At 50.3% G+C, this 27,416-nt stretch overlaps 1 protein-coding gene across 20 annotated transcripts in view; it reads right to left on the reverse strand.

The window, feature by feature from the left end:
- Nucleotides 1-27,416, reverse strand: part of CACNA1A (calcium voltage-gated channel subunit alpha1 A) — a 284,022-nt gene that overhangs the window by 69,972 nt on the left and 186,634 nt on the right. For 15 of the 20 annotated variants that reach the window (XM_032835843.1, XM_032835846.1, XM_032835854.1 and 12 more), the window contains 13 exons: nucleotides 26,930-27,033; nucleotides 25,690-25,805; nucleotides 24,533-24,589; nucleotides 23,396-23,491; nucleotides 16,407-16,616; nucleotides 13,251-13,363; nucleotides 11,935-12,047; nucleotides 11,666-11,797; nucleotides 11,298-11,370; nucleotides 9,161-9,278; nucleotides 8,940-9,007; nucleotides 5,627-5,733; nucleotides 3,136-3,945 (listed from right to left, as the gene is read on the reverse strand). In XM_032835843.1, the coding sequence (XP_032691734.1) occupies nucleotides 3,136-3,945; nucleotides 5,627-5,733; nucleotides 8,940-9,007; nucleotides 9,161-9,278; nucleotides 11,298-11,370; nucleotides 11,666-11,797; nucleotides 11,935-12,047; nucleotides 13,251-13,363; nucleotides 16,407-16,616; nucleotides 23,396-23,491; nucleotides 24,533-24,589; nucleotides 25,690-25,805; nucleotides 26,930-27,033 (2,117 nt within the window). The remainder of the gene's footprint in view (nucleotides 1-3,135; nucleotides 3,946-5,626; nucleotides 5,734-8,939; nucleotides 9,008-9,160; nucleotides 9,279-11,297; nucleotides 11,371-11,665; nucleotides 11,798-11,934; nucleotides 12,048-13,250; nucleotides 13,364-16,406; nucleotides 16,617-23,395; nucleotides 23,492-24,532; nucleotides 24,590-25,689; nucleotides 25,806-26,929; nucleotides 27,034-27,416) is intronic. The other 5 variants (XM_032835845.1, XM_032835852.1, XM_032835853.1 and 2 more) reach the window with 2 other exon arrangements.

Raw genomic sequence — 27,416 nt, forward strand, 5'->3', positions numbered from 1 at the left:
GGCTCAGCCATCTGGGGTGGGGGATCTGGGGTCAGTGGCTACAGAACGATGTAGAATGAATGACAGAATGTGCTTACGTCCACGTTCCACTGGGGTGAGTTTATGAGAGCTACAGGAGGCCATTTAAAGCTGGGGAGGAGAGGAAGGTGTAACCCAGAAAGAGGCAGAGGGAACAGAAAGAACCATTATATGTGTATTATCAATGTTCTGGTGAATGAAAAACACAGTGCAGATCTGGGAAAAGGCCAAAGAAATGATAAAAAGGAAAAATGCAGGTGGCAGACCCCTTAGGCAGGGCCACTGGCTTGTCACCATGGAGAACTGAATGTCTTTTTACTATATTACATTCGTGATTAAAGTTTTCTCTTGGCCAGTTTTTTTTTTTTTTTTTAAGCAGTTGAATGCCTTGTCTTGGATTTTTTTTCTCTAAAAGTGTTCGAATCTTCATGAAGCTCTATTTCCAACGAGCATTAGACCCTTTTCATAAGCCAGGAGAGTAATGTCTTCCTGGCCAGGGCTTCGAGTATGTCCATTAATATGGTAATAGGAGCGGCCCCCTGGTGCAGGTCTGGGGTGGTAGCAGGGAGGTTGTTTCTTCCTCTGGAGGGGAGGGGGAGCAGCGGCCATCTGTGGGATTTGGGAACGCTGCATTCTTATCACACCACCTCTATCTGCGGGCTGCCCTTGGGAAAATCTCTTCCTCTTTCTGGGCCTCAATTTCCCCATCTGTGAAAGGAAGGGGCTGGAGTGGTCACTCTAGAGGCTATGGATATGAAGTTGTTTTTTATTTCTGTTGATGATAAAAAAGTTTTTTTTTTTTTTTTTTTTTTTTTTTTTTGGAGAGGAAGGGAGAGAGGTGGGGTGGGGGCAGAGGGACAGGGAAAGAGAGGATCCAGAGTAGTCTCCATGCTGAGCACAGAGCCCAGCGTGGGGCTGGATCTCACGACCCTGGGATCATGACGTGTCCCCAAACCAAGAGTCGGACGCTTAACCAACTGAGCCACCCAGGTGCCTCTATGAGAAAATCTTAATAGTATAAATGATAATAGTAATAGTAATAGCTAATACTTCCTAAATGCTTGCTGTTACCGCCTCTACACATAGTTAACATATATTGAGTACATAGTAATAATCTTCACCGTGATGATAGCTAATGTTCACTGAGCACTTATTATACGCCAGGCATGATTCAAAGCCTTTTACATTTGTCACTCCATTGAACCTTCCCTTACGCCAGGCAGTAGGACCGCTCTCATGCCCACTTTACAGATGAGCCAACAGAGGTGCAGAGATGGGACACGCTACAAGTCACACAGCTGGGAGGTGACAGGCAGGAGTGTGACCTCTGGCTCCAGAGTTCTTGCCCTTTGCCACCAGGCGGTGCTGACATTCCATCCCTGTCACTCGGCCTCCTTCAATCACAGGAGTAATAGAGCAACAAGTAATAGTAATACCAGCAGGAGGGAGAAAAACAGCATCAGTGAATCAATCACGGGTCCTTAATCACTGAGTCATGTTCTAAACACTGTGTTCCACCTAAAAACCCTTTCTGTGGCCTCTCCTTGCCCCGGGAGGATTCAAGGTCCTGCTGATCCATCACTGTTCTTTCCATTTTTTTGTCTGCAACTCTCTCCTCACCTTCTAAACTGCAAACCGGCTTCCTTCTGGTCCACCTCAGGGCCTTTGCACGTGCTGTTCTTAGCCCAGAACAGTCTGCTCCCATCTCAGATAGCTCCTGTTGGGAGCCTGGTCTGGGTACAGGGGGAGGGGGAGAGAGAATCTCGAGCAGACCCCTCCCTGAGCACAGAGCCTGACGTGGAGCTTGATCTCACAACCCAGGGATCATGACCTGAGCCCAAAGCAAGAGCTGGACACTCACCCGGCTGAGCCACCCAGACACTTCTTGTATGTTTTAATTACATACCCTATTTTCCCGGAATGCAACTACTGGACACATTGGAGGAAGACTAGACTATTTCACAGGGAGCTTCACCAAGAAGTATTCTCCAGTTTGGAAGATCTCAATACTGGTGGCAACTCCCTCATGTCACCTGAGTTGCCCACACCACCCAGAGCCAGCCAGCGTCGGCACCTGTCACGTTCATTCGTAGTGCCTCTGCACACAGGGCCCTGTGTCACTTTACTCTGTCCTCTAGATCCTCCTTACTCAAAGTGGGGTCCCTGGACCAGCATCAGTCTCACCTGAGAGCTCCTTAGAAATGCAAAATCTCAGCTGCACCTGAGACCCACTGATTTAGAAACTGTATTTTAATAAGATCCCTGGGGATTCATGTACACATTCAATTTTGGTAAGTGCTGGCCCAGTGCCCATGTCATATAACAGGGCCACTTAAACACATCATTAAAAAGCCAGTATGATCCCCTCGTGGTGATATAAATGAAGACGAAGAGGACATCAGCGAAAATAAGAACAACATCTGTTTCAACACGGTTGGGCTCCTGTATGTAGAATTACTACAGGACAGTTACAAAATATTAAGAAAACAAAGATGTTGTTTGCTACTGGGTAGGGTGCTGGCCTGCAAGGGGCCTCAGAAAGCCTCCATCTTACTCTCCTTTCAATTCTGAGGGCCTGGAGGGGCTTTTCGGATCCCTCAGGAATAGCATCAGGTAAAAAGATGGTTGACTCATTAACAGCTAAAAATGGTCTACTTTTACCAAGCACTTACGTGTCAGCTGTTCTTCTTCGGGCCTTTTGCATGAATTATCTCTTTGAATTTCAGCCATGACCCAATTTGATCCCACCATCTCCATTTTACAGATTGAGAAAACTGAGGCCCAGAGATCTTTAGTCACTTGCCCGCGATCACACAGCAAGTACATGGAAGAGCTGAAGAATTCGGGGGTAGGGGGGTGGGGGGATTTCTCATAGATTATCCCTGAGATGCACAAGGGGGAAATGGTGAGCCTGCAGAGGCTGGCGGCCAGAAGGCCTAGTTTCAGGCCCCTGAGTGGCGGCGGGACCCTGGGCCAGCCGCCCAAAGGCCTCTCTGTTCCGCATCTTTGACAATGGGGTGTACCGGGGAAGACTGATACGCTCAGTAGGGGCCACTTGGGCTCTGAGCATCATTACCGCTACTGTCACCAGCCAGCCTCGAGGTCATCCCCACTTACTTCCTCCTCCGGTGCCTGCGCTCCCTGTCCTCCCTCCGAGCATCCGCCTCGTACACAGCCGGAGGGCCGTGCCGGTGCCGCCGCCTCCGCTCGCCGCCGTCGGGCCCCTCGCCATCGCCCTCGCCGCCCCGGACCGGCCGGCTGCCCTCGCGGTGCCGGGACCTCCGCTCGGCCTTGTCCTCCGCACCCTCCTCGCCTGGCCTGCGGTGGGCGCGGTGGCGTCGCGGCTCCCCGTCGGCGCCCGTGCGGGGCGAGCTGCTCCGGCTCTCCCGGCTGCCGCCCTGACGGTGCACATGCCTGCGGTGGGGGTCCCCGACCTTGGCCCGCTCGGCCTCGCCCTCCCAGAAGCCCGGCTGCTCCAGGCTGCCCTCCCGGGCGTGGTGGTCCGATTCGCGGCCGTAAGGCCCCTCCCGGCTCAGCTCGGCCTCCTGGCTGCCGGCCCAGGCCCTGCGGGGGTCCAGGCCCACCGAGCCGCTGGGGTCCCGGGCCCGGTCGTGGTAGCGGGCCTGTTTCCTGAGGAAGTCCTCGGCTCGCTGCTGGCCGAGGCGCTGGTCCACCGTGGGCTCGGCGGCCCGGCTCTTGTTGGTGTTGTTGTTACGGTTCTCCTGGGGGTCGACCACCAGCGGCCGGTCCAGGTGGGTCTTCATGTCCGGCCGCAGGTGCCGGGCGTAGGAGGCCTTCCAGCGCTCATCAGGGTCCATCTCGTTGTACAGGGCCTCCCGGCTGGCCAGCAGGTTCTGCTTCCGCATCTCACTGGTTCGCTGCTCCCATACCGACTTGGTGGGCTTCTGGTTCTTCTGTTGCTCCTTCCTGCAAGGGGAGGGTGCGGGGCTTAGAGCACCGCTGGCACTGTGGCCTCCTCCGGCTGCTCCCACTAACGGGAGTCTCAGCCCAGGGGGCGTCTCAGCCCACGTGGTCTTGGCCCGAGGCACTTGGAAGCTCAGAAGGGTATCTTGGCCTGGCTTGGTTATCTCTGCCCAACCAGCCTGTGCAGAAAACTCAACTTGGCTGGACATCCTGGCCTAGCAAGCGCCTTGGTCCAGGTGGGTGTCTCCATTCAGCAAGGGGTCTTGGTCTGACTGCATATTTTATCTAATGGGGGCTCTCAGCCCAGATGGGCGTCCCTGTTGTCCCCTCTACTCTTTTCAAACTGTAGCACATGACCCCCTGGGGGATGTAGCCTTGACATTAAAAATATTTTAACTTCTGAGACAACCAATCAAAAGGACATTGGCCTGGAGCAGATTCTGGAATTGCCCACAGGGCCTGCAGGAGCCTTTAGTTTTCTGGGTAATGGGAGGTCTAGGTGGTCCCAGGGAGAGCCGGGTTGGGCACTTGGAAATCTGGGGGGTGGGCAGCACCTCTTTACCTGCAGCTGCCGATTTACCCACAGGGCCCTTGCTGGACTGCTGGCCACGCCAGAGCGCAGCCTGGAGTATACAGACTCTTCCAGGGTTTCTGTGCGCACTGACAGTTTTATACGGACCATCCATAGACCGTCCTCCAAAACTCACTGGTCTGATTATTTGCTTTTCTACGCTCCCCTTTCAGAGCCACTTCCTTCGGCTTTGGCCAAGAAAGCCCCCTCCCCACCATCACGTGATGCGCCACCCCACAGTGTGTAAAGTCCCTGGGACATCCGACGCAGGCACCATTCGGAGTATCGGGGTCAAAACAAATCTCCCTTTAATTGAGACACTGTAACTCCCACCGCCTCACCACCTCTGCTTCACCAGCAGACTGTCCTCTCTGCCTTCATGATCTGTCTGGAATTCGGCTACATCCATCACCCCACTCCGGTCCCACTATCTGTTTTGCAGGGACCAATGTAGTCTTCTCCAACCTGGTCCCCTGACTTCCACCTTGCTCCCCACAGTCTGTTTCCCTGAGAGCTGCCAGAGGGCACCTGTGAGCTCCCAAGTTAGGTCCTGGCCTTCCTGTGCTCAAGAATGGTCTATAGTTTCCCCCTGACTCAGTGCAAACGTCTGAGTCCTGCCCATTACCCACAAGGCCCTGCATGATCTGTTTGCCACCTGTCTTCACTTCCTCCTGCTCTCTTCCCCCGCTTCCTCCCTCTATTTCAGTCAGCATGGCCCCCTTCATGTTCCCTAAACACAACAGGCACTTTTCCTGCCTCAGGGCCTTTGTATATGCTGTTCCTGCTGCCTGGTATGCTCTTCCCTCACCTCCTTTCACCTTCTCAGGGAGGCCTGCCCTGACAACTTTATTTAAAAGCCCACTTCTCTCCAGCTCCAGCAGGCCCTCCACCCCTTAACCTCTTGTTAATGCTGTATCCCCAACAGCTAGAACAGGGCTTGGCACAAAGGAAGTACTTATTAACTATTCATCAAGTAAAAGGGTGTGGGAGAGCAGAAGTCCCTCATTCTAAAGCTCAACCCTGTTGGGGACTGCTCCATGCCCCCAAAACATTGATGGGGAGGGGTTACGGGCTGAGGAGCCTGGAGAGCGTTCTGGACTTGGGGGCACTTACACAGCTATGGACATGTTGGCCGCCGACAGGGGACTCACTTCCGCCACCTCCTTGGCTTTCTGTAGAGCAAGTTTCTGGTTGGCTGCTTCTTCTTCTTCTTGCTCATCCTAAAAGACACATGGAGTCCCCATTCACAAAACAGGAACTAGGCCTTGGGGCCTCCCCTCGGACCCTACGGCTAATGAGTAGCAACACGTGGAATATTTAGAAGCAGGTGTGGCCTGGGTGTTGACCCACCGGAGCTGAGGCCCACAGATAGGAATAGAGCCCAATGTCGGTCAAGGGCACTGCCACCCCCTTGATGTGCAGCCTTGACATCCAGCTCGTTATTAACCCTATTTTGGCACACAGCCAGGAGAAAACAAAAGGAAAAAAGACCTCCTTTCCTTCCGCACAACGGGGATTTCTCTGCGCCCTGTCTCAATGAGCCAGAAATTAAGGCAGAGATTTTCCTCTCGCTTTACCTTCTGGGTTGTGCTCTCTGAACCAAGACTTTTCAAAAACACTGACTAGCCCCCACGTGCAGAAAATCCCCCCCCTGGAGTCCCATGGCCCATCCCATGCACTGCTGACAGCCTCCAGAAGGGGAATCAGGAGAGGAGCTTATGTTCTCAGCCGGTTAGGTTCAGAGAGGAGGAGGATGGGGGAAGAGGTTTTAAAAATACATACAGAAAAAGATGTTTTGGGGCTTTAAATCCTTCTTCAGCCTTCATGCGGGGCCTCATTCGTAAAACAGAAAAGCCAACAAAGAAAAAGCAAAGAAAAAGCAACGAGAAAGAAATGGCCAGAGATGAACCCACCCGTAAGAAGAGTCATGCTGACGGCAGGGCACCTCTCCCCCTGTGCGGGGATCTCTGGGGCAAGCAGCAACCTTACCACCTGGGAAGTGGTCAGATCAGGACACTCTGCCAGTGACAACACGGAGGTAAGACCCGGCCGGCCACCCCTTCTCATAAGGCCTCCCTTCCTCCTTGGCACCTCACTCAGCATTTCTCAGAGCCCGGTCCCTGGACCTCTCGCCTTAGTGGCACTGCAAATGCAGACTCCCAGCCCCCCAGGAAAGCCTGGACTGGGCCCTGGAGTCTGCATCTTCAACAAGCGCCCGGGTGAGTATCAAGCATGGGTCAAGTTTAAGCAGCCGTGAATGTGGCAAAGGACGTAGGTTCTAGACCCACCTGACTTCAGACCCCAGCTCCTCCGCTTACTGTTGATGTCAGGCAAGTCGCCTCTCCTCTCCGGGCCTCACCAGCCTCACCTAAAATTTCCACCCTCCCCGACTTTCCCTCCCTCCCTCATCTCCCCAGCACTTCTCCCCATCTGACAAATTTATTTCTTGTCTGTCTCTCCCGCTGGAATATCAGCCCCAGTGAGGGTGGGGATTTCTGCCTCTTCTGTTCACTGCCACGTCTTTGGCTCCTAGAACAGGCCATGCTCATAGTAGGTGCTCGATAAATGCTTTTGGATGAATGACACAGTCTGTAAATTTGCTTCTTGGGGTTTCTGTGAAGATTCAATGAGATGAAACACCCCAGGGGCTTACCAGGGTACCTGCCTCGTATGAAAGACCCAAGAAATGCTTGTGGAATAAATGAAGGAAACAGTGTGGGTCTGGAAGAGAAGGTCCGTTCTCCACAGACGGTCTTGCCTCTCTTGCTCCCCTGCTCCCAGCCTCCTGACGCACCCCCTTCCCAGCGACAACCTCTGAGGATAGGCTCCTGGAGCCTGGATGAGCACAAGGTCCAATCAGCCTCTGCAGCTAGCCAGCACCATGGTGACCAGGCCCGGGGCCGTGTGCTTGGGGTAGCAGAGACTTCCGTTTCCCCCCCCCACTTGGAGCGGGGCCCAGGAAACTCTCTCTCCCTCCTGCCAGGGCCAACAGATGGAGGGTTTGGCAGCGTCCACTCAATTCGGTTCAACACCTCGAGGCTCGGGAGCTGGGGCCGTGAAGTGGAGGGATGCCCTAGGCCTGGCCCTCCTGGGCGGACAGGAAGGCTCTGCACATGTTCTCTTAAAGGGATGGGGCTGTTTCCCAACCCCTTCCTTTCAAATCGCAAAAAAGGGTGCCTGGCTTCCTTTGCACAATGCACAACCTGTATAACCATTCCCCATGGCCCTGCTCATGCGCTATCCCAGGGCGGTGAGCTGTGTGACTGAAAGTTATGTTGCCTCCTCTGTGCCTAGCTGAGCTGGACCCGAGTCCCAGGGAAGTGTGAAGCTGCTCGAAGGGGCATCAGCCAGAAAGTTTTGCCCAGGGCAATTCAACATTACTGATAGGAGTGATAACTGGACTTCTCGCATGGATGGTTCTCAGCCCCGTCTCCCAAAATTGTCTCCTGACTTCATTTTCCTCTGCTCTTCTCTCATTTCTGCTCCTTGAGGGCATCGCATCTCTCCTTTCTCAGCTCCTAGTTATGCGGCAAGGTCACTGAACCCCTCTGGACCTCAGCTTTCCCATCTGTGAAATGGGAAGCGGAGTAAATCCCCATCTCTCACTGTGGTTGTTACTTTGTATCTCTTCTTGCTCAGCTGGGGCTCCAGCAAAAGCCAGCAGAGCCTGTAGGTAGAAAACTCGGGTTCTGGAGCTTGCCAGGCCTGGATTCCCAGCCTTCCTTTTACCAGCTCTGTCCAGTGAAAGCTCTAGGGCCAGATCGTGCCTAGTGACTAACACAGGCTTCCTTTATTGAGCACCTACTGTACAGCAAGAACCGGGTTGAGTGCCTGATGTGTGTTGTGTGATGCTATAAATAGCACCTGTTATTATCCTACCATCTGGGGCCAGTGACTCTGCCTTTCTGAGCCTCAGTTTCCCCTTCTTCAAAAGGGAGATGGCAGCAATGCCTGGCACTGTGAGCATCAATTAATTCTTTACTCCAGTCACTTGGAGGCAAAGTCTGGCCAGCTCCCAAGCTCCCGGGTTCAGACATTGAGCCTCAGGGCCCTATGCGGGTTCTAGTCCATCTGTCCCATCCTTTCAGCTCTAGGGTGGTGACAGTGCCTGCTAGCCGGGGGGCTACACCATTCCTTGGAGGTCCCTTGATGCCGCCCACTCCCTATAAGGGGCACTCCAGTGGAGTCTGCCATCTGTTTCCTGCGGCAGACCTGCTGCCTTACCGCCTTCCACCTCCTCTGTTGTGGAATCCGCTTGGTGAGGGACAGTCCGTTTCGGGGAGCGGGTGGGCCTCCTCCCTGGCCCAGTGCATCCAGGGCGAAAGCTCTAACCCTGTCCACAGCCCCCACGCCCAGCCCAGTCCTGATCTGCCACGAGCGGGTGGTAACTTTGCCACAGGGAGAAACGTTCTCCCACCAACTCCACCTTGGTGAGCTCCTGGGCGTTGGCCAAATTGTCCACCGCGATGGCTAAGAACACATTCAGGAGGGTGTCTGCAGGCGCTGGAGTCAGGGAAAGCACCGCCACTGGGACCCTGGCTACTCGGAACCTCCCGGGTAACTACCCCCCACCCCAGCACCCTCTCCATCCCGCCCACCTGCTCCACCAGCCGCCCAGGCCTGCCCCACCTCCCCCACGGAGGATACAGTTCCCGAAGAGCGTCAGCACGATGAAGTAGATGGAGAACACCATGCCGCCCTGCACGCCCCCCTGAGACTTGATACCGTCATACATGACCTCATTCCAGTCTTCGCCCGTCAGGATCTGAAAGGGGATGGAGAAACACACAGCCAGCCCCTCTCAGCCACAGGCCCCGCGGAGACGCAGCTGGGGAGCTGGAACCTGCCTGTGGTGGCTCTTCCTGGGCCCTCGTCTTGGGTGGGGGGGTCTCATCTCGTTTGTGAGTGGGAAGGGCCATCCCTGTCCTGAGGGGCCCTCTGCCCGGATTCTAGGAAAAGGTGACCTTGGGGGAGCCACAAATCTTCCTGCAACTCTGTCTTCCCTTGTGCGATAAGGGGATTTGTTACAGATGGGAGTTGTGCCCCCTAAATGCATTGCTTGAAGCTCTCAACCCTGATGGGACAGTATTTGGGGATGGGGGAGGTGAGGTCACACGCTGGTGGGTCTCTCGGGATGGGATCGGTGCCGTTCTTTCTAAGAATAGACACCAGAGAACACGCTCTGTCTCTCTCTCTCTGTGCCAGATAAGGAGGTGACCATCCACAAACCAGGAAGAGAGTCCTACCCAGGAACAGACCCCGTGAGTGCCCTGGTCACGCACTTCCAGCCTCCCAAACTCTGTCACTTAAACCAAATTGTCATTGGTCCTTCTGGACTGCTGGGCCTGTGGGCAGGGCGGGAGCCAGTGACCAGAGGACGCATGAGGTACAGGGATGCAGGAACTAAGATAAGTTACCCAGATGCTTATGGGATGCATTGAGGGGACAGCCATGCTCATTGGAAAAAAAAAAATCCAGCTTCCCTCCTTTATAATATTTTCATAAGGATAAAGTAAATGTGAAAGAACTCCAAAAATGTCAATCCGTTAATGCAGGCTTCTCAGCCTCAGTGCTGCTGACATTTGGGGCTGGGTCACTCTCTATGGTGGGGCTGTCCTGTGTACAGTGGGGAGCTGAGCCACGGCCCTGGCCTCCACCCACCAGAGGCCTGCAGCATCCCTCCCCCAGAGCTGTGACACCCAGTAATGCTTCCAGAACTTCCAAGTGTCCCTGGAGGACAGAATCCCTCTTGGACAAGAAGCCCTGTGCTAAAGATACGTGGGTGGTGATTACAGCTGCTAACAGTCATGCATATGGGGGCTCAGAACTTCATGGACGGTTGCCCTTTCCAACCCTGGTCTAGGGGGTCTCATTTAGAAACTACCCTCCCAGGAGTGGGAGAGAGTGAAGTCATACTTTCCATATACTCTCTGTCCCCTCACCCCAAAGAGGCAGAAACTACCAGAAAGGCTCTGGTGGTCCCAGCTAGGATAGTCCCAGATGTCAGGGCATATGTCCACGTCGGTGCAGAAGTTGGTTTGGGGAGACCACTCAAAGGTCTATTTGCCTTAGAATATGGGATCAGGATGTCTTCCAATCTGAGGAGGATGGGCCTATTGCTACACCCTGTCTTTTACTTCCTCTATTCTGATGCTTTGACATGGGGGGACGTGGCTTGCTGACCTTGGAGGGAATTAGGGCTGGCTAATTCCTACTAATAGTAATCAACTTGCTTGTGAGCACACTTTTCAAATGCAAACCAGTCAATCCAGAGCCTGTACTCCCAACCACTTTCTCCAGAGGCTCTTACACTTAGATCCCAAAATCCCCTGCCCTAGGCACTCAGAGCGGGTACCAGCCAACCCAAGCAAGACAGCCCTGATGCCCAGAGCCCACTGAGATCATTCAAACTAGCCAATTCTGAATCTGCTTAGCCTGTCTTGCCGATCCCTCCTGCAGAAACCACAATCAAAGCCTTGGGTTCGTGTTCCCCCTCCCTTTGCTTCCTGACGACCCTGGGGCTTCCTGGTGTGGCCCTGTGTGGCAAGCATGTACTCCCTCTCTTGGGTTCTGCAAGTATAACAAACTGTCTGTCCAGTGGCAGTGGTCCACTGATCTGTTGGCTCACCATACCTGAATTAATGATAAAACCTGTATTTTAAAATAGAGGGGCAAGGCAAAGCGGAGAAGGAGGGATTTAAGGAAGCCCCTTGTATACTGAATGGGAGCGTTAATCTTTTGACACCAAGGGGCATCTCCCCGTGGGGCTGGGTGAAGACCGTACCTGAAACACTGTCATTATTGCTGCTGGAAAAGTGTCGAAGTTGGTAGGAGGAGTCCCCTCATCAAAATTAAACCTGCAGGGAGGACACAGGCATTTCACGTTGGCCCCACCCTGGGTGCTCTGAGGGCTTGGCTCAGCATCCTGTCTCCAGGGCAACATCTCCAGCATCTCTGTTCTCCGGAAGGACCCCCTGACTGGTACCCGGGGCCCCTGACTGGTACCCCAGGGTGAGTGCATTGGACATCCAGGCCATGCGGAGGGTGGTCTGAGGGATGGAGGTGAGCCTGAGTCTCCGGACGCTTCAGACCTGGGTCTGGGGGCACTTGACCCGAGGCAAGCAGAAGTCGAAGAATCTCCTCAGCACTTACTGGCCACCAAAGAGTTGCATTCCCAAAAGGGCGAAGACAACGATGAACAGGAAAAGGAGGAACAACAGGCTGATGATAGATTTCATGGAGTTGAGAAGAGAGACGACCAGGTTCCTGAGAGATGCCCAGTACCTGCCAACAGCGGCCAGGTGGGGGAGGGGCGGTGAGGACAGGAGAGCTGAGCCCACTTCCCACCGCGCTGGAGGGGGCTCCAGCCCTGGTCCCCATCCCCACCCCTGCTGGGATGCCAGGGAGCTTCAAGGACTTACTTTGTGACTTTGAAAATACGCAATAACCTGAGGGCTCGTAACACGCTGATTCCAAAGGATGTGCCGGGTTTTATGACGGCCCAGATGACCTCGAAGATGCTCCCGATGATAACCTAGAACAGAGAACCTGGTCTTGTGTCCAGGGACCTTGAAAACATGCCCTGGCTCTAAAGCTTGCAGGAATCCAACCACGCTAGCCCCTGGATGGGAACAGGGGGAGGGTCTCAGACTCCTCTCATCCCTTTCTTGAAGTTGATTAATAGGTCACGCTGAGCAAAGAATTCCCGAAATGCACAACTGCAAAGTGAAGATCCGTGTCACTGCCATCTCCATCGAGAAAGAGGACATGTCAACACCCCAGAAGCCTCGAGAGACCCCTAGAGATAACCACCATCCTGAATTTTGTAATAACCATTTCCTAGCATCTTTAAAAAATTGAAGTGAAATTCACATAAGACAAAGCTCACCATCTGAAGCACGTAACTCAGTGGCATTTAGCACATTCACAGAGTTATGTGACCTTCACTCCTCTCCAGTTACCAAAATATTTTCATCGCCTCCAAAAGGGAGTCCAACCCCATGAGCACTGCCCCCATCCCTCCACCGCCCCAGTAACCACTAATCTGCTTCCGGTCTCAATGGATTTGCCTGTTCAGGACATTTCATTTAAATGGAATTATGCAGTATGTGACCTTTTGGGTCTGGCTTCTTTCACTTAGCATAATGTTTTCGAGGTCCTTGCCTTTTTAAAGTTTTCAAGCATCATCCCTAGCCAATACACTTTAATTTTATCCATTTGAACTCCCATGGGCAGAAACATGCTGTACGGACTGATTTTTGTCAGGGTCTGCCTCCTTTTGTGCAATACCATGCAGGTGAAATTCACCCAGCTGTTGGGTGTGACTGTTGCTGGTTGTCTCTCATCCCCGTGGAGAATTCCATTATATGGCTATGTCACAGCTTATTTATTTATCCGTGCTACTGTAAAGGGATGTTGGGTTATTCGGTTTGGGACTGTTACAAACACAGCCACACAGATCATTCTTGTGAGTTGCTCTTGTGTGAACCCCTAGAATTGCCAAGTCTCCCCTACAAAGGAAGGTCTGCACACCTCCCTCCCACTGGCAGTTGGCTAAACGTTTGGGGAGCTCTGCATCTCCAGCAATATTTGGGATCACCCTCTCATTCCTTCCGCATTCAGCTGAGTCTCTCGCATCCAGGGATGACCCCTATCATTCCCTTTCTGATGTCCCCAGGCCTCAGCCATGCTAGGTAAGAGCTGGAGAAATGACTTCCTTACCAACCAGAGCACTTACCCCACAGTCAAAGCAGTTGAAGGAAGAGTGGAAGTAAGGCCGCGTCCCAAGCCCGTACATTTTTATAAACATTTCGGACATAAAGAGTCCTAAGAAAATGAATTCTGCATAGTCTAGAAAGGAGTGGGGGGAAACAGAGAGGAGGTTAGGTTTGTGGGGTGGGGGTGGTTCCATGTGGCTCTGACTTTCCTGTTAATAGCTATCCCGTCCTGCTCTGGCCTGGGAGGCAGGGACAGAGGACAGTTGTTGGTGGCCTCAGCCAAAGATTATGCAAGGCTTCCTTTCCGTGGGCCTCAGTTTCTCCTCTGTTAAAGGGGAGGAACAACAATTGCCCACCCCCCACCCTCCAACCCACCGTTGCCGGACTAATCTTAAAAAGGAGTGAGGAAAAGTTCTGTGGCTCTCCACCTTGTAGTTTTTGCCCTGGTTCAGTGAGAAGGGCTGGACATGGAACATGGCCAAGGACCTAGGTTTTGTGCTGGCTGGTGGGTTTCTGGGTGCTTACCATGTTTTTAAAACTAATGAACTAACAAACTAACTGACTAACTAACAAAATAACAATGGTCCCAGGATGCTAGTGTGTCATAATCTAAGAATGATGATCAATCCACTTTTATATTCCTGAGCTTGAAAGGAAAAACAGAAATAGAAATCATAATGGTGTCCTTTTAGTAATCCTTGTGTCAGGGATTTAGCTGGAGACTCAAGGGCAGCCCATCTAAGGTACAGCTTTTCTCCCAACTTGGAAAACCCATCTGAGGTCCCCTGGAAAAATCCTGTCTTACTGATGTCTAAAAGTCTTGAACAAGATAAAGCATTCTTGTTCTTTGTTGAGAAGGCATAATGGTGTAAATGCCCTGGGGAGAGGTCACATAAGGGTAATTTTTTGCTCCAGCAAAGACATGGCTAATTTCAGGACCCGTTCTCAGAGAGCTTTCTTGGTAGGGTGGGAAGAGGAGTCATCAGGAAAGGTATGAATACTCACCCAGTGGATGGGAAGGGGGGATATGGCGGGGTTTGAGGGGAAGAAAACATATAGAAAGGAAGCTGGAGGACCCAAACTTCCAAGAATATCAATTTTGGTCACATAACTAATTCTGTTTGAAAGTCAAGGGTGTTTATTATATCATTCTTTTAAGAGATGGTTTGAACTGTCAAGGTCCTTCACACTCATTCCTGATTGAAACTTCCCCTTAGTTTTTTGGACTCAAGGGAACTCCTAGGATCTGAAGGAAATCAGGGTCTCCAGGATCATCAGACCAAAATATCAGTGAGGGGAATCTGTCTACAACATCTGGTGTATTCTAAGCACCACCAGAAACAACTCTTGGAGTACTTAAGAGTTTCTGAGGTGCTTGCTTCCCAGTTACCATGGAAACCTGATATCTGGCAATGCACAAGACCTGAGAGAATTGTCTATAGCACTGATGGGTCCGGAAGAACTTTCAGGGCCGTCAACTCCAATTTCCAGATGAGAAATTCAAGACCCCAAGAAACTACCACTCTTCACTGATTCCAAGACAAACACTTTTTTCAGTTTGACATCTGTGAATTCGGGGTATATCTTAAAATTGACATGTCCCAGTTTAAGATGGTAGCACTGCTTTATTTCTTAGTGGCAAATAAAAGAAAAGGGTGCTTTATAAATGAAGATGCTTTCAACTGAGGGATGATGGGAGTGACTTGTGCAGGGTCACATGATGAGTTAGGAGCAGTGCAGACACTGAGAATCCAGGTCACCTGGTGACCAGGGAAGGGATCTGTCATCAGACACAACTTGGATTCTAGGTTCAAATCCTGGCTTTGTCACTTACTAGCTGTGTGACCCTGGGCAAGTTACTTAACCTCTCTGTGTCTCAGTTTTCTCAACTGGGGATAATTAGAGGACCGTTACAGACACAGAGTCCCAGGGCAGGAAGTCCCAACCCCCTGCTCCTGAACCAGGATAGACAGAGCAAAGTGATTAGTGTGGAGAATATAGGAGATTAAAAATAGACTATAGAGGAGGTTAAGACAAGAAGTAAAGAGTCCTCATTTGTAAGACTCCAGGGGGACCAAAGCAATTACTAAGGTTGGAACTAGGTCAGGGCTCTCAGAAGGAGAGCTGGTCCCTGGGGGGTGTCCTGAGGGGTCAACAAATGTGACTGAGAACGAGAAAGGTTACAAGGAAACAATGACCTGGACCAGGCTTCCGGGCCTCTCTAGCCTGAAGACTAGACTACCTCCAGTGGCTGTCTGGGTGAATTCCAAATCAGGTCAGAAGGGGAAAGAAGCCACAGACCTAAGTTCACAAACATGCGGGAGGAGAGTAGCCAGCAGGCAAAAAGGTTTAGGGAAATCTCTTGGGGTTCAGAAGTCAGAGCCAGGGCATGCACTTGCCTTCCTCACTGGCCAGACACTATTCTTATTGATTCCTCAGAACTCTTTGTTTTTTAAATCCTAGTCAGAAGTCTCCCTACCTTCCACTGCTTCTCCTCACCCCCACCTGGCCATCGACTTTGATACTGTCTTATGCTAACTCCCGGAATCTGGGAATAGGCCCAGTGGGGCAAAGCCTTCCTTAGGGGTCCTTGTACCTACTGAGGGAGAAAGATGCCCTCACACTTGTTGGAGGAAATCTTCTAGAAATGAATTCCAGGCTTAAGGAAGTCAAAAAGGGCAAGAGAGGAAAGGGGGGGAAAGCAGAAGGTTTGAAAGAAGAGGAGAGAAGCTGAGAGTGTCAGAAATGAGCAGAGAGAATGGGGACAACATAAGGGCCACTCTTTGTCCCTAAAGCATCCCATCTCTCAACCACAAATTACTTATTTTAACATCCTTAGAAATATGCCTATTAATTAGATGCGTGTTTCTGTCTCTATCTGGCTGTCCTGTGGTCTCAACCCTTTTCTGTCTCTCTTCTAATGCCCCTCTCACCCCTATGGCTCTCTCCTAAAAAAGCACCACTGTAGTATTTGGTGTCCTGAATTCCAGCTTCCAGCCCCCAGGCCCAAAGAAGTTGGGCTCTGATATTGTGGTAGCAGTTATAGACATGTCCAACTGAAAGGACAGATTCAACGTGAGCCAAGGAAGGAACACACGCCACCAGAGGAGGACAAGGGGAAAAGGTATAAGGAAGGGATTAGGGAGTGGGTGGGGGCAGGGCCTGGTGGTACTCACAGAGGAAGTCGGAGAGCCACTCGGGCTGGTTGTAGTGAACAATAGCAACACAGAGCGTGTTGAGGGCTACCAGACTGAGCACAGTCCAGTAGAAGGCCTGAGTTTTGACCATGCGGCGGATGTAGAAACGCATCCTCCTCTCCTTTTTGTGAAAAAAAGTCGAGTTCTCCAGCTTGGCACTTTTAATGCTGGCTCGGGCGAAGGGAGACCCTGCCAAGGAAAGGATATAGAATGTCAGGGTGTTCCTGTGAGGGAAATTAACTGATGTGCGGCCCAGGCACGGAATCTGGCCAGGGGATCCATTAGCCTCCCCGGTGAGCACTCTGGCCCGAGGGAATGATCATGACCCAGGGCTTAGCTTTCCAGAGATGGAGCTAACAAGAAGGCGGAAATACCCAATGAGCCCTCTGGATGTCGGGGGTAGGCAGACGGCTCTTCAATGATGGAGTCAACTTTCTGTGTCTCCTTCTCCTGGTCACATCTGATGATTCTGGGGGTCATACCACAGTGGGGGATGAGGAATGAGCTCAGGACCCTCAGTGCAGAGGCAAGCAGCAGAGCTTCATGCTTGGGAAGCCTCCAGGAAGAGGTGTGAATCGGACCCTAGTTTTCATGGACACCTCACTTTAGGCATGATCACCGAGGAATGAGCCTCCAAGGGATCCGCCTGCATATACTTTTACTTGTGGAACATCTACTATGTGCCAGACTCTATTCTAGGTGTTCCAGACACACTAGTTAACAGACAGAGCCCTGGCTTTCTGGGCCCAATCTCCATTAGGGGAGAGAGACAGCAAATACAATAAAAAGTAAATTAGTAGTGTGAGGGAAGTTACAAAATACTTTGGGGAAAAAGAAACAGTAGTGTAACGGGATGGGGAACCCCAGGAAGGGCCATGGGACAATCTGCCATATTAAGTCAAGCAGTCAAGGTGAAGGTGTTGACCTAAATCATCTCAGTATTGTAAGAAGAGTTAACAGGTCTTGAGGCAGAAATATGCCTCCTGGTTTATTTGGGGAGTGGCATCTGGAAACCAGTATGGCTGGAGTGGAGTGGTTGAGGGGGAGAGAAGGAGGTGGTGAGGACAGGGAGAGGACAGTGTGGAAAAAGCAGTGCATTATGGGCTGTGCAGAGAACTTGGGCTTTTGCTCTGAATGAGATGAGGACCACAGAGGTTTGAGCAGAGGAGGGACGGGACCTGACTCAGGGGCTCACAAGCACCCCTGGGCAGGCATGGGGGGAACAGACTGTGGAAGATCGGGGCAGGAACAGAGAGGAGGGGACAGCCCTGGTCCAGGCCAGCAATGACGCCACTTGGCTCCAAGGTGGCAGAGAAAGCAGAAGAGTGGGCAGATTAGGGATGTGTTACTTAACGGAGATGACAACACCCACTGCGGGATCAAGTGTGGGTGTGAGAGAAAGGGAGGAGCCAAGGTTTTGGGTCTGAGCCCCTGGAGGGACAGAGCTGCCATCATCCGGTGAGTGTGGACGGGTTTGTGGGGAGGTTCGGAGCTTGGTTTTGGATGAACTGATTTAATCTTCTAAATGATTTCTTCTTGAAAACCTTCAGTTGCACTCATTTGTTTGTTTATTGTGCTTTGGCCCATTCACTCCTTCCTCTGTTCACAAGCGTGTTCACTGACCCATGTATCCATTAGCTGATGTGTCCAGTTATGCGTTCATCCACGCAGCTTGTGCACCAACCCCATCCCCCCAGGCAGGCACGGGACACAGCAGACATCTCGCAGGATGCCACTTCCTTCCTGGTCACCAAATTCTACTCAGCAGCAGCGGGCCAGGCATGGTGGCTGGACCCCTCTCTCATGTCTATCACCTGCCTGACCTCACAGGCATTGAGAACCCCAGGGTGGCTCTTCAAGGGCCTTTCCACTTGGGACATTTCTGGCCCCGGTCTCTGTAGCTCCTGAAGGTGTGCCCAGACCCGCAGGCATCCACAGGGTGTGGCAGAGAGGAATGAGATTCTTGAAGGTCTCAGGTCAGGTTTAAATGCTCCGTGGGGAGGAGGGAGAGAAAGAGAGTTGGGGTAGAGCTCAGTCACTGGGCAAGAGGGTCCCCATCCCTACTCCTGCTGGAGCCACCCTGAAAAGTTGGTTCTTTCACCAACCACCAAATGACCTTGGGCAAGTCACCTTGCATCTTGGTGCTCCAGTGTCTCAATCTGTAAACTGGGGACAACCACACTTCCTACCTCGTAGAGCTGTGGGGAGGAATGCACCTTAGCATGATGCTGGCACATTATGCTTATTGGCCATGATAATCTTCTTTTATAACCCCAAGAGCTACAGTGAGGATGTGGTTCACACGCCAACTTATGGAGCAAGTTTTTCCTGATCACTGGCCTGGAGACACATCCCTCAATCCCAGCACTCATGAGGAAGGGAGAGAGAAACAAATGTTAATTGAACACCTACTACATGCTAAGCCTGTACTAGCTGTGCATTGTCATCTGTGTTGTATTTCGCGCTCCACCTTGACCCATCCTTATCTCTGTGGTCTGGAATTATAATTGTGGGCAATCTTTAGATCTTAAAAATACATTTTTAAAAGATTATATATATATATATATTAAAGATTTTATTTATTTATTTATTTGACAGAGAGAGAGAGAGAGAGATATCACAAGCAGGCAGAGAGGCAGGCAGAGAGAGAGGAGGGGAAGCAGGCTCTCTGTTGAGCAGAGAGTCTGATGTGGGGCTTGATGCCAGGACCCTGAGACCATGACCTGAGCCGAAGGCAGAGGCCCAACCCACTGACCCACCCAGGTGTCCCAAAAGATTTTATATATTTGACAGAGAAAGACACAGTGAGAGAGGGAACACAAGCAGGGGGAATGGAAGAGGGAGAAGCAGGCTTCCCGCCAAGCAGGGAGCCTGGTGTGGGGCTCGAACCCAGAACCCTGGGATCATGACCTGAGCCGAAGGCAGATGCTTAATGACAGAGCCACCCAGGCGCCCCTTAAAAATTTAAGGCACCCCTTAAAGATATAAAAGATTTTATGAAACCCAACAGATCCAAGATATAATTTCTGCATAGCATCAGTATAAATCTATGTTAAGGAGATAGTTTACAACTTTTTTTTTTTTTTTTTTTTGGGTACTAGGACTTCCAGATCTGATGTATTAGAATGAAGCACATTTTGGTTCTCACCAGCTGTACTTAAGGGATCAAGAGCTACAGGTGGCCAGTAGCAGTCTAGAATGTTCTCTGGTGAGGACAGCAGTCTGTCACCACCAAGGCTTGATCTGGGGATTTGGGTAATTTACCGGTCCTTAAAATTCTCTGTAAATGGGAAACAGGTCCTGCCTAAGTTGTGGGTTGGACTGTGTGTCTTAGAGAGATGTGCTGAACTCCTAATGCCTGGTACTCGAGAACACGACCTTACTTGGAAGGGGTCTTCGCAGTTGTAATCAAGTTAAGATGAGGTCACACTTGATTCGGGTAGGTCCCAAATCCCACGAACGGTGTCCTTATAAAAAGAAAAGAGCCACACAGGGGCTCAGGAGGGCCACGTGGAAACAGAGGCAGAGACTTGAGTAATGAACATAGAAGCCAAGGATCCTCCAGAAGCCACACGGGGCAGGGAACAGATTCTCCCCTGAAGCCTTTAGGGGCAGCACGGCCCTGTCAATATCTTGATTTTAGTCTGGACTTCTCACCTCCAGAACTGTGAGAAATCAGATTTCTATTGTTAACCCCCAGTCTGTGCTATTGAAATACGGCAGCCCTCATAAATGGATACATGCACCCCATTCTGCATAAAACCCAGTTTAAAAACTCCTCCTTCATGAAGCTTTCTTTGCTTTTCCATCAAATACCTCCCAGCCCACACAGCCAGCCATTAGGTTCCTCATAATTAGTCTTTGTCGCTTTTAAGTAACTTAAACTTATCTAATTACTTTTTTTCATTTCAAAAGTAATGCCCATCACTAATTTGTATGTTTTAGAAAAATGTCACATAGAAAGTGAAAATCCCTTGCAATCCTCCAATTTCCACATTAAAAATTTTTTTTCGATTTCCACATTTTTTTATATTTTATTTATTTATTTGACAGACAGAGATCACAAGTAGTCAGAGAGGCAGGCAGGGAGAGAGGAGCGAGTTCCACATTTTTAAGTAGCTCTTATACTTAATATTGTTCTTAAAACGGGATCATAAATTTTACATAATACTGTGCAACTTGCTTTTATCACTGAGAAATTGATTTCAAACATTTTTCCATGCCAGTAGAAACCTCATTCTTTTTCCTGGCCGTGTAATAGTCCATCATGTATAAATAATGTAATTTCTTTAGTCATCTCCCCATTTCTGGGCATGTGGGTTGTTTCTGGTTTTCCTTTTTTTTTTTTTTTTTTAAATTTTGTTTTATTTCTTTATTTGAGGGGGAGAGAGAGAAAGAGAGCTAGAGAGAGACATGAGAAAGGAGGTGCTACAGAAGGAGAGGGAGAAGAAGATTTCCCACTGGGCAGGGAGCCCAATGTGGGGCTCGATCCCAGGACCCTAAGATCACAACCTGAATGAAGCCAGATACTTAGTAAGACTGAGCCACCCAGGTGCCCCATGGTTTTCACTTTTTAAAAAAATATTATATTTTTAAGTAAGCTCTACACCTAATGTGGGACTCGAACTCACGACCTTGAGATCAAGAGCTGCATGCTCCCCTGACTGAGCCAGCCAGGTACCCCTGGTTTTCACTTTTTTGAACACCAGAAACAACACTGTTGAGAAGAGGCATAGGCCTTTTGCACACATGGAAGAAATGCTTTTGAAGTGGAAATGCTAGATCAAAGAATATAAACATCTATAATTAAGTAATACCAAACCATATATCAGAAACACTGCAGATTACACTCCTGCCAACAGCATATGACAATGCTCATTTCCCCACATCCTTGCCAACACTGAGTAGTACAACTTTTTCCTTTTTTCTAGAATGACTGATGAAAATAATTTCTCCATCAATTAAGAGCAGGTGCCTAATCTTATCCATAGGGGAGATCCTGACTTGAGTATACCAATTTTTTTTTCAGCACCTGGCATTTAAAACAAGAGGTCTGAACAAAATGTGTCTGCCTATCAAAATACAACAAAACATTAAAAAAAAAAAATGGAAGCAACCTAATTGGCAAAAGGTGTGGGCCAGATAGAACCCATCAAATAACAGAGCACTGACAGAGTGCTCCTGTTCTTGAACTTGCTGGAAGGAGGAAAACAGATAGAGTCCACAAGTTGAAATAGGACGGGTTCATCATTACAAGGAAAAGAGTGTTTTGACTAGAAATAAAAAATGCAAATTAAAACAAGCTTTAAGGTATCATTACAGACTTACTTCACTGCAAAGGAAATTAAACGGAAAATACGCAGTGGCCGGGGTTGGGTGGGGGGGATCCGTGATCATATGAGTACTTGGCAGGTTTATAAATGGGTTCAGTGCTTTGGAAACTCAGAATGGCTCTGTGAATAATGAGTTGAAAAGCTGTTAATATCTTTGATCCTGTAATTATCCCCAAGGAAACACGCCCAAAGGGTGGGGGGAGTAATTGTATATCAATGTTCGCCGCGGTGCTTCTTGTTGGGGCAAAAATTGGAAACAACTCCCAACACCATATGACGGAACCACAGCCAAGCAAACTATAGTGTAGCACTCTTTTGGAGTATGGGACTGCAGTGGGAATGATGTCGAAACTTAGCATTCAGGTCAAAAACTAGGGTGGAGTGAAAACAGCAGAGTATAGAACAGTTGGTGCCTGTGGACTAGAGCTATGTGTATATGTTAAATGCCCTTCTCCCCTTTCTTCCTTCTGTTTCTTTGGGGGGCGGAGGGGCAGAGGGAAAGAGAGAGAATTTTAAGTAGGCTCCACGCTCAGCACAGAGCTGGCTATGGGGCTCGACCTCAGGACTCTGAGATCATGATCTGGGTTGAAATCAGGAGTTGGACACTTAGCCAGGCACCCAGAATATTTTATTTTTAAGTCATCTCTGCATCCATCGTTGGGCTCGAACTCACCACCTCAGCATCAAGAGATACATACTCTACTGAATCACCCAGGCTCCCCTCACCTTCCTGTTTCTCTGCCTCTAGTTTTTCCTTGTCTCTCTTTTCTTCCTCCTCTTCTCTCCCTCCTCCACCTTTCCCTCTCTCCTCCATTCTTCCTTCCTCCAGCCATACAGTTTAAATGACTTCTCCCCTCAGAGTCATGCGTTATTTCCCCTGTCTGGATGCTCTCCCACTTTCATTACCGGAAGGTTTAAAAATCCATTTCAAGAAATAATATATTCTCCTCGTACAAGGTCAAAAGCAACACAGTCTCAATCGGGAGGGGTGAGCAGGGAAAGGGTAAATGTCTGCTCCCCCTCAAACACTGCCTTTGTGTTTGTCCCCCACAGCAACAGATGGAGTACAGCCTTTCCCATGGTCCTCTCTGCTTTCACTGCCACAGCGAACTCCTACTCATCCTTCAGTTCTCAGCTTCAGTGTCACCGCCTCCGAGAAGACTTCCCTGATCACACCCCACTCTTCCAGAGCAGGCCGGACCCAGGGCGTCTCCTCTGTGGCGCCATTACCATGACAGGTTTATTTCAGTAATTATCTGTTCAACATCCATGTGCTACACTGACTGCATGCTCCGCGTGGGTAGGGATTTGGTTCCTGTCTCGTTCACAACGGGCACCTAATTACAGCAGCCCCTCAATGAATACTAATGACACCTAGTACCATGACTGGGAGCTTATTCTCTGACAGACACCCTGCTAAATGCTTAATGTGGATTATTTTAAGTTTTCACAATGGGATTAGGAGATAGGCACTGCTGTTACTCCCGTCATTGTGTCATCTGCCCCAGGACACCCAGGTGGAAAGAGGTCAGATGAGGGACCCAAATCGAGGGAACGTGGTTCCCAGGCTTCCAGCTCCCATCTTTCCCGCGATCAGTGAGAGTTGAGCTCCAGGCCGGGGGAGGAGGGACTCACCCACAGAGGCGATGTCGGCCAGCTGATCTTCAGCCTCCTCGGGGTTGAGCAGGTCTGTCTTGCTCTTCTTTATGGTGGCTCTCCGCAGAGCTCCAACAATGGAAACATGGCAAGAGAAAAAGACGTTACCCTTTCTGAGAAAAGAACCATACCTTGGTGTCCTTGGGTTCTTGGGGCCAGGGACTTGCCATGTGTTGTTGGGTTAGCTAATCCTCATGGCCATCCAGGCTGGTGGGAAGTAAGAGTATGCCCATTTTATAAAAGTGGAGACCGAGGCTCAGGGATGTCACATGACTTTGCCCCAGGGGTAAAGATGAGAACCAAGTCCTGTTCGGTCTAAGTCTGGGCTCTCAGCCACCCTTCCCTTTTGGGGGTGCCTGGGACCAGACATACAAAGACTCCCATGAAAGCAGCACACTTTCAGCACACTTGCTAGGCAGGATGGGACTGTGGACGCCTTTCCTCAGTATTTAAGTTCTATTCCTTCCCCACGAGCTCTCCAGGGGACGGTGAGTTCAGTCACATACACCCCCCATGAGTCCATCTCTTCCCCTCCCCCCCAAATTGTAAAATCTATTTTGTAATCTATGGAGCTCAAGCTCCAGCTCCTTTACTTCCTTTTCACTCTTGGTATTGTTTAATCCAAAGTCCTTGCTCTGTCTAGCCAAATTTCTATCATGGGAGACGACTGTCCTGAATAGTAAGCTGGATTCTTGGCTATTGATCTATTTAGCGAACACAGATGGGGCTGACCCTGGGCCAGGCGCTGTTGCAGGCATTCTATTTGCAAGCATTAATGCAATCTCCATAAACAACCTGGTGAGGTAGGTATTATTACTCATGTGCCCATTTGATGGATGAGGAAGACTGAGGCACCTGGCTCAAGCACAAAGGGCAGGTCAGAAAATGTAAAGCCTACACCAAGGTCCTGAAATGCCCCAAAGAAGCAGATTTGCACCATGCTTGTGTCTTCCTGGTCCTGACCTGATCTTGTGTTTGTTCTTGGAGTCACTTGGGCCCTGAGCATCTATTCCCTGAAGGTCTCTTAGAACCAAATAGTCTGTTCCCCCAGCACTGGCTGCTGTAGTCTCCCCTGGGATCCAACCCCACCCCCCGAGCCAGGTTCAGAGCAGTTACCATCAAAGGGATGCCTCTGCTCCCCGTCGGTCTCATCCTCCGCGAGGATCACCTCTTCTAAAGAGGAAGAGCACAGAGTTAAGCTCCAGTGCCTGCAGGCCTCTCCTGGGCTGGGTTCCCTTGGATCAGGAAGGAGAAGGGTCTGCCCAGCCACCTTCCTTCTCCTCTTGCTGATTGCGGCAACTCAACCAGCTACAAATGCGCTGCTCTGTTCTTCCAGACTCCCAGCTTCACTGCAGCCAACACCGTCTCCCTCAAAATGAAATGCAGCTTCTTTACTGTGACCTTTAAGGCCTTGCCTGATTTGTCCCCTGTCACCTCCTGGTCCTTGCTTCCTCCCATTTTCCTCTGTACGTATTCTGCTCCAGCCACACGGGTTTCCTGGCTATCACTCAATGCTGCTCCCACCTCAGGGCCTTTGCACTTGCTATTTCCTCTGCCTGGAACTCCCTTCGTTAGACATCCACAAGGCTTCCTTTGGGTTCTGCTCCAACCTCACCTCCTCAGCTATTTCCACCCCACCTCGTTTGGACCACCCCACCTCCTCCAGCTTTTTTCCACTTCCTACGCTGTTTTATTTTTCTTCTCAGCACTGGGGAACACTCAACACCAAGTGCCCTTGTTTATTTTCTGTCTCCTTCAGTAGAACATTTAGGAGCCCCAAGGGTGAGGATTTGGTCTTTTGGTCACTGCCATATCCTCAGTGCCTAGAACGGTGCCTGATACACAGGGGGTGCTCCATAAATGTCTGCTGAATGGCAGAACCAATAAACACGCACCCACTGTGTGTTGGGCCCTGCCCTTGCTTGGTGGCTTAGCTTGGAAGCTCTTACCGCACGCTCCCCAGCCCTGCAAGGGAGACGCTATCGTATCTCCATTTAACAACTAAGGAAATTGGAGCACAGGGAAGTGAGCTTCGCAGCTAGGAGGTGGCAGAGCTGGGATGTAAACCAAAAGTCCCTCAGCCATTACGTGACACCTTATCCTGGTGTCACCCTGAAAGTTTCTCTACCCTGCTCCAGATTGCCTGCTGCTGAGAAGCGGGGCCACCCAACCAGGTCCTCTTTCTCCTGCCATCAAGGCCCTCCCTTCCCCCACCCGTGAGCTGCATGCAGGACTCTGTGTGCTCCGAAACTCTCGGAATGAAAGGGCCTCACCTGCTTTTGAGATCCACTCCATGTACCCATTGAGCTCTCGTTCAATCTGCTGCTGCCTCCTGAGCTTCAGAAAAGCCCGCCGGTTCTCCACCCGCTCCCTTTCTTTGGCAAACTCTCTGCAGAAGCAGGAAAGAGCCAGGTGTGGCTGTTGTTGACATTTTAGGGTGTGTGTGTGTGTGTGTGTGTGTTTGGGGGTTCAGAAATCCCTAGAGGGCAGGCAGTGGACTTTAACACAAGAAATCATGTCTCCTGAGATATCAGAATACCACAGGGGTTGGGAGTATTTCTGCCAGCTTCCCACATTATCCAACAACTGCACTCAGGTAGAGGAAAAAAGTAAAGCCACAGAACCATGCCATGCCAACCACTGCTGGCCGCGTACCCCATTCTGATTCTCTATACTCTTGGGTGGAGAATATTTTCAGCCCTCTTTTAAGTGAGGCCAATGAGACATAAGCTGAAGATTTCTGTGGTAGCCTGATATATATCCTTCCCCTTTTTGTTCCCTCTCTCTTCTTCAAGTTTGGAGTGTGCAGTGGCCCCTCTTGTGAGTGTGAGGCAGCTGTCTTAAGACCATGAGGCATCCATGAGACTGAAACCCTCTGTCCGGTTAGGATGTCAGAGTAGAAAGCTAGAATGAACCGGGGTCCTTCACGTCACCATGGAGCCACCATTCCAGCCCCCGGACTTCTTGTGATGAGAAAAAAAACCTATTTATCATCAAGCCCCCCAATCTCCAAACCCACATTCAGTCTTGGGGATAAGAGATACTATGTGTCATGAAAATGCGTGTTTGATTGTATACTGAAATATACAGTATATTTGGAAAATGGGAAGGGGGAACCCAATCTATTGTTTTTTTTTTTTTAATTTAAGTTATAAAAAGTAAAGCTCTATAGAAGTTTCTTGTGTGGTGGTTGTGGTTGGGAAAGACTTCTGAATGAGAGGTCTGCATTGGAAAGAACCTCCCCTTTCTCAGGTGGAGGTTGCTCAATGCCAGGGGTACAATGTTGTGAGCTAATGTTGGACTGGATTCCAGCCCTCATGAGTCCTTTCCCTGGGTGCTTTTAGCAGCGCACAACCTGTGCACCTGTACCTGACTTGCTAATAACTTCCTGGCTAAACCAAGACAAGGGAAGGTATATTTTCTGCCTGGAGAATGAAAACAAAGTTTTGATGGTCTCTTTATGGTCAGAAGATGGTGAGGGGGTGTGGGATGGGGAGACTAGTAGAGACTTACCCTGACAGCACACCCAGCACGAGGTTCAGCATAAAAAAGGAGCCAATGATGATGAGGGGGATGAAGTACAACCAGTTCCAAGTGTTCCCTGAGGCATCGTTGCTCTGTGGGAAATGAGGACGGAAAGTAGGTGAGAGTTCATGGGACTCAAGTATGACCTGACAGGTGGGAGAAGAGGGAGCTCTGCCCTCAAATGTCCTTGGCCTGTGGAGTCCTGGAGCTCTGGAAGCGCAGACAGAGAAATGGAACTGGATCAATTAGTGGGGGAAACCCCAGAGGTACCATTAGACGGACAAAGTCCCCTCTTAATCATGTAGGCCTCACAGGACCCAGGAACCAGCATGAAACTCAAGAGAACATCCCAGACCAAACTCCAGGAAAAAAGAAGGAAAAAAAAAAACCCAATCAAAATGTAGAAATGATCCCCTGGTTCCCTCCTTCTCCCTGATACAGTCACACTCTTCCCTTAGAGGAAGTGCATGAAGGC

Source organism: Lontra canadensis, unplaced genomic scaffold, assembly GCF_010015895.1.
Source record: "Lontra canadensis isolate GAN:19392208 unplaced genomic scaffold, GSC_riverotter_1.0 scaffold88, whole genome shotgun sequence".
Taxonomy (NCBI): Eukaryota; Metazoa; Chordata; class Mammalia; order Carnivora; family Mustelidae; genus Lontra; species Lontra canadensis.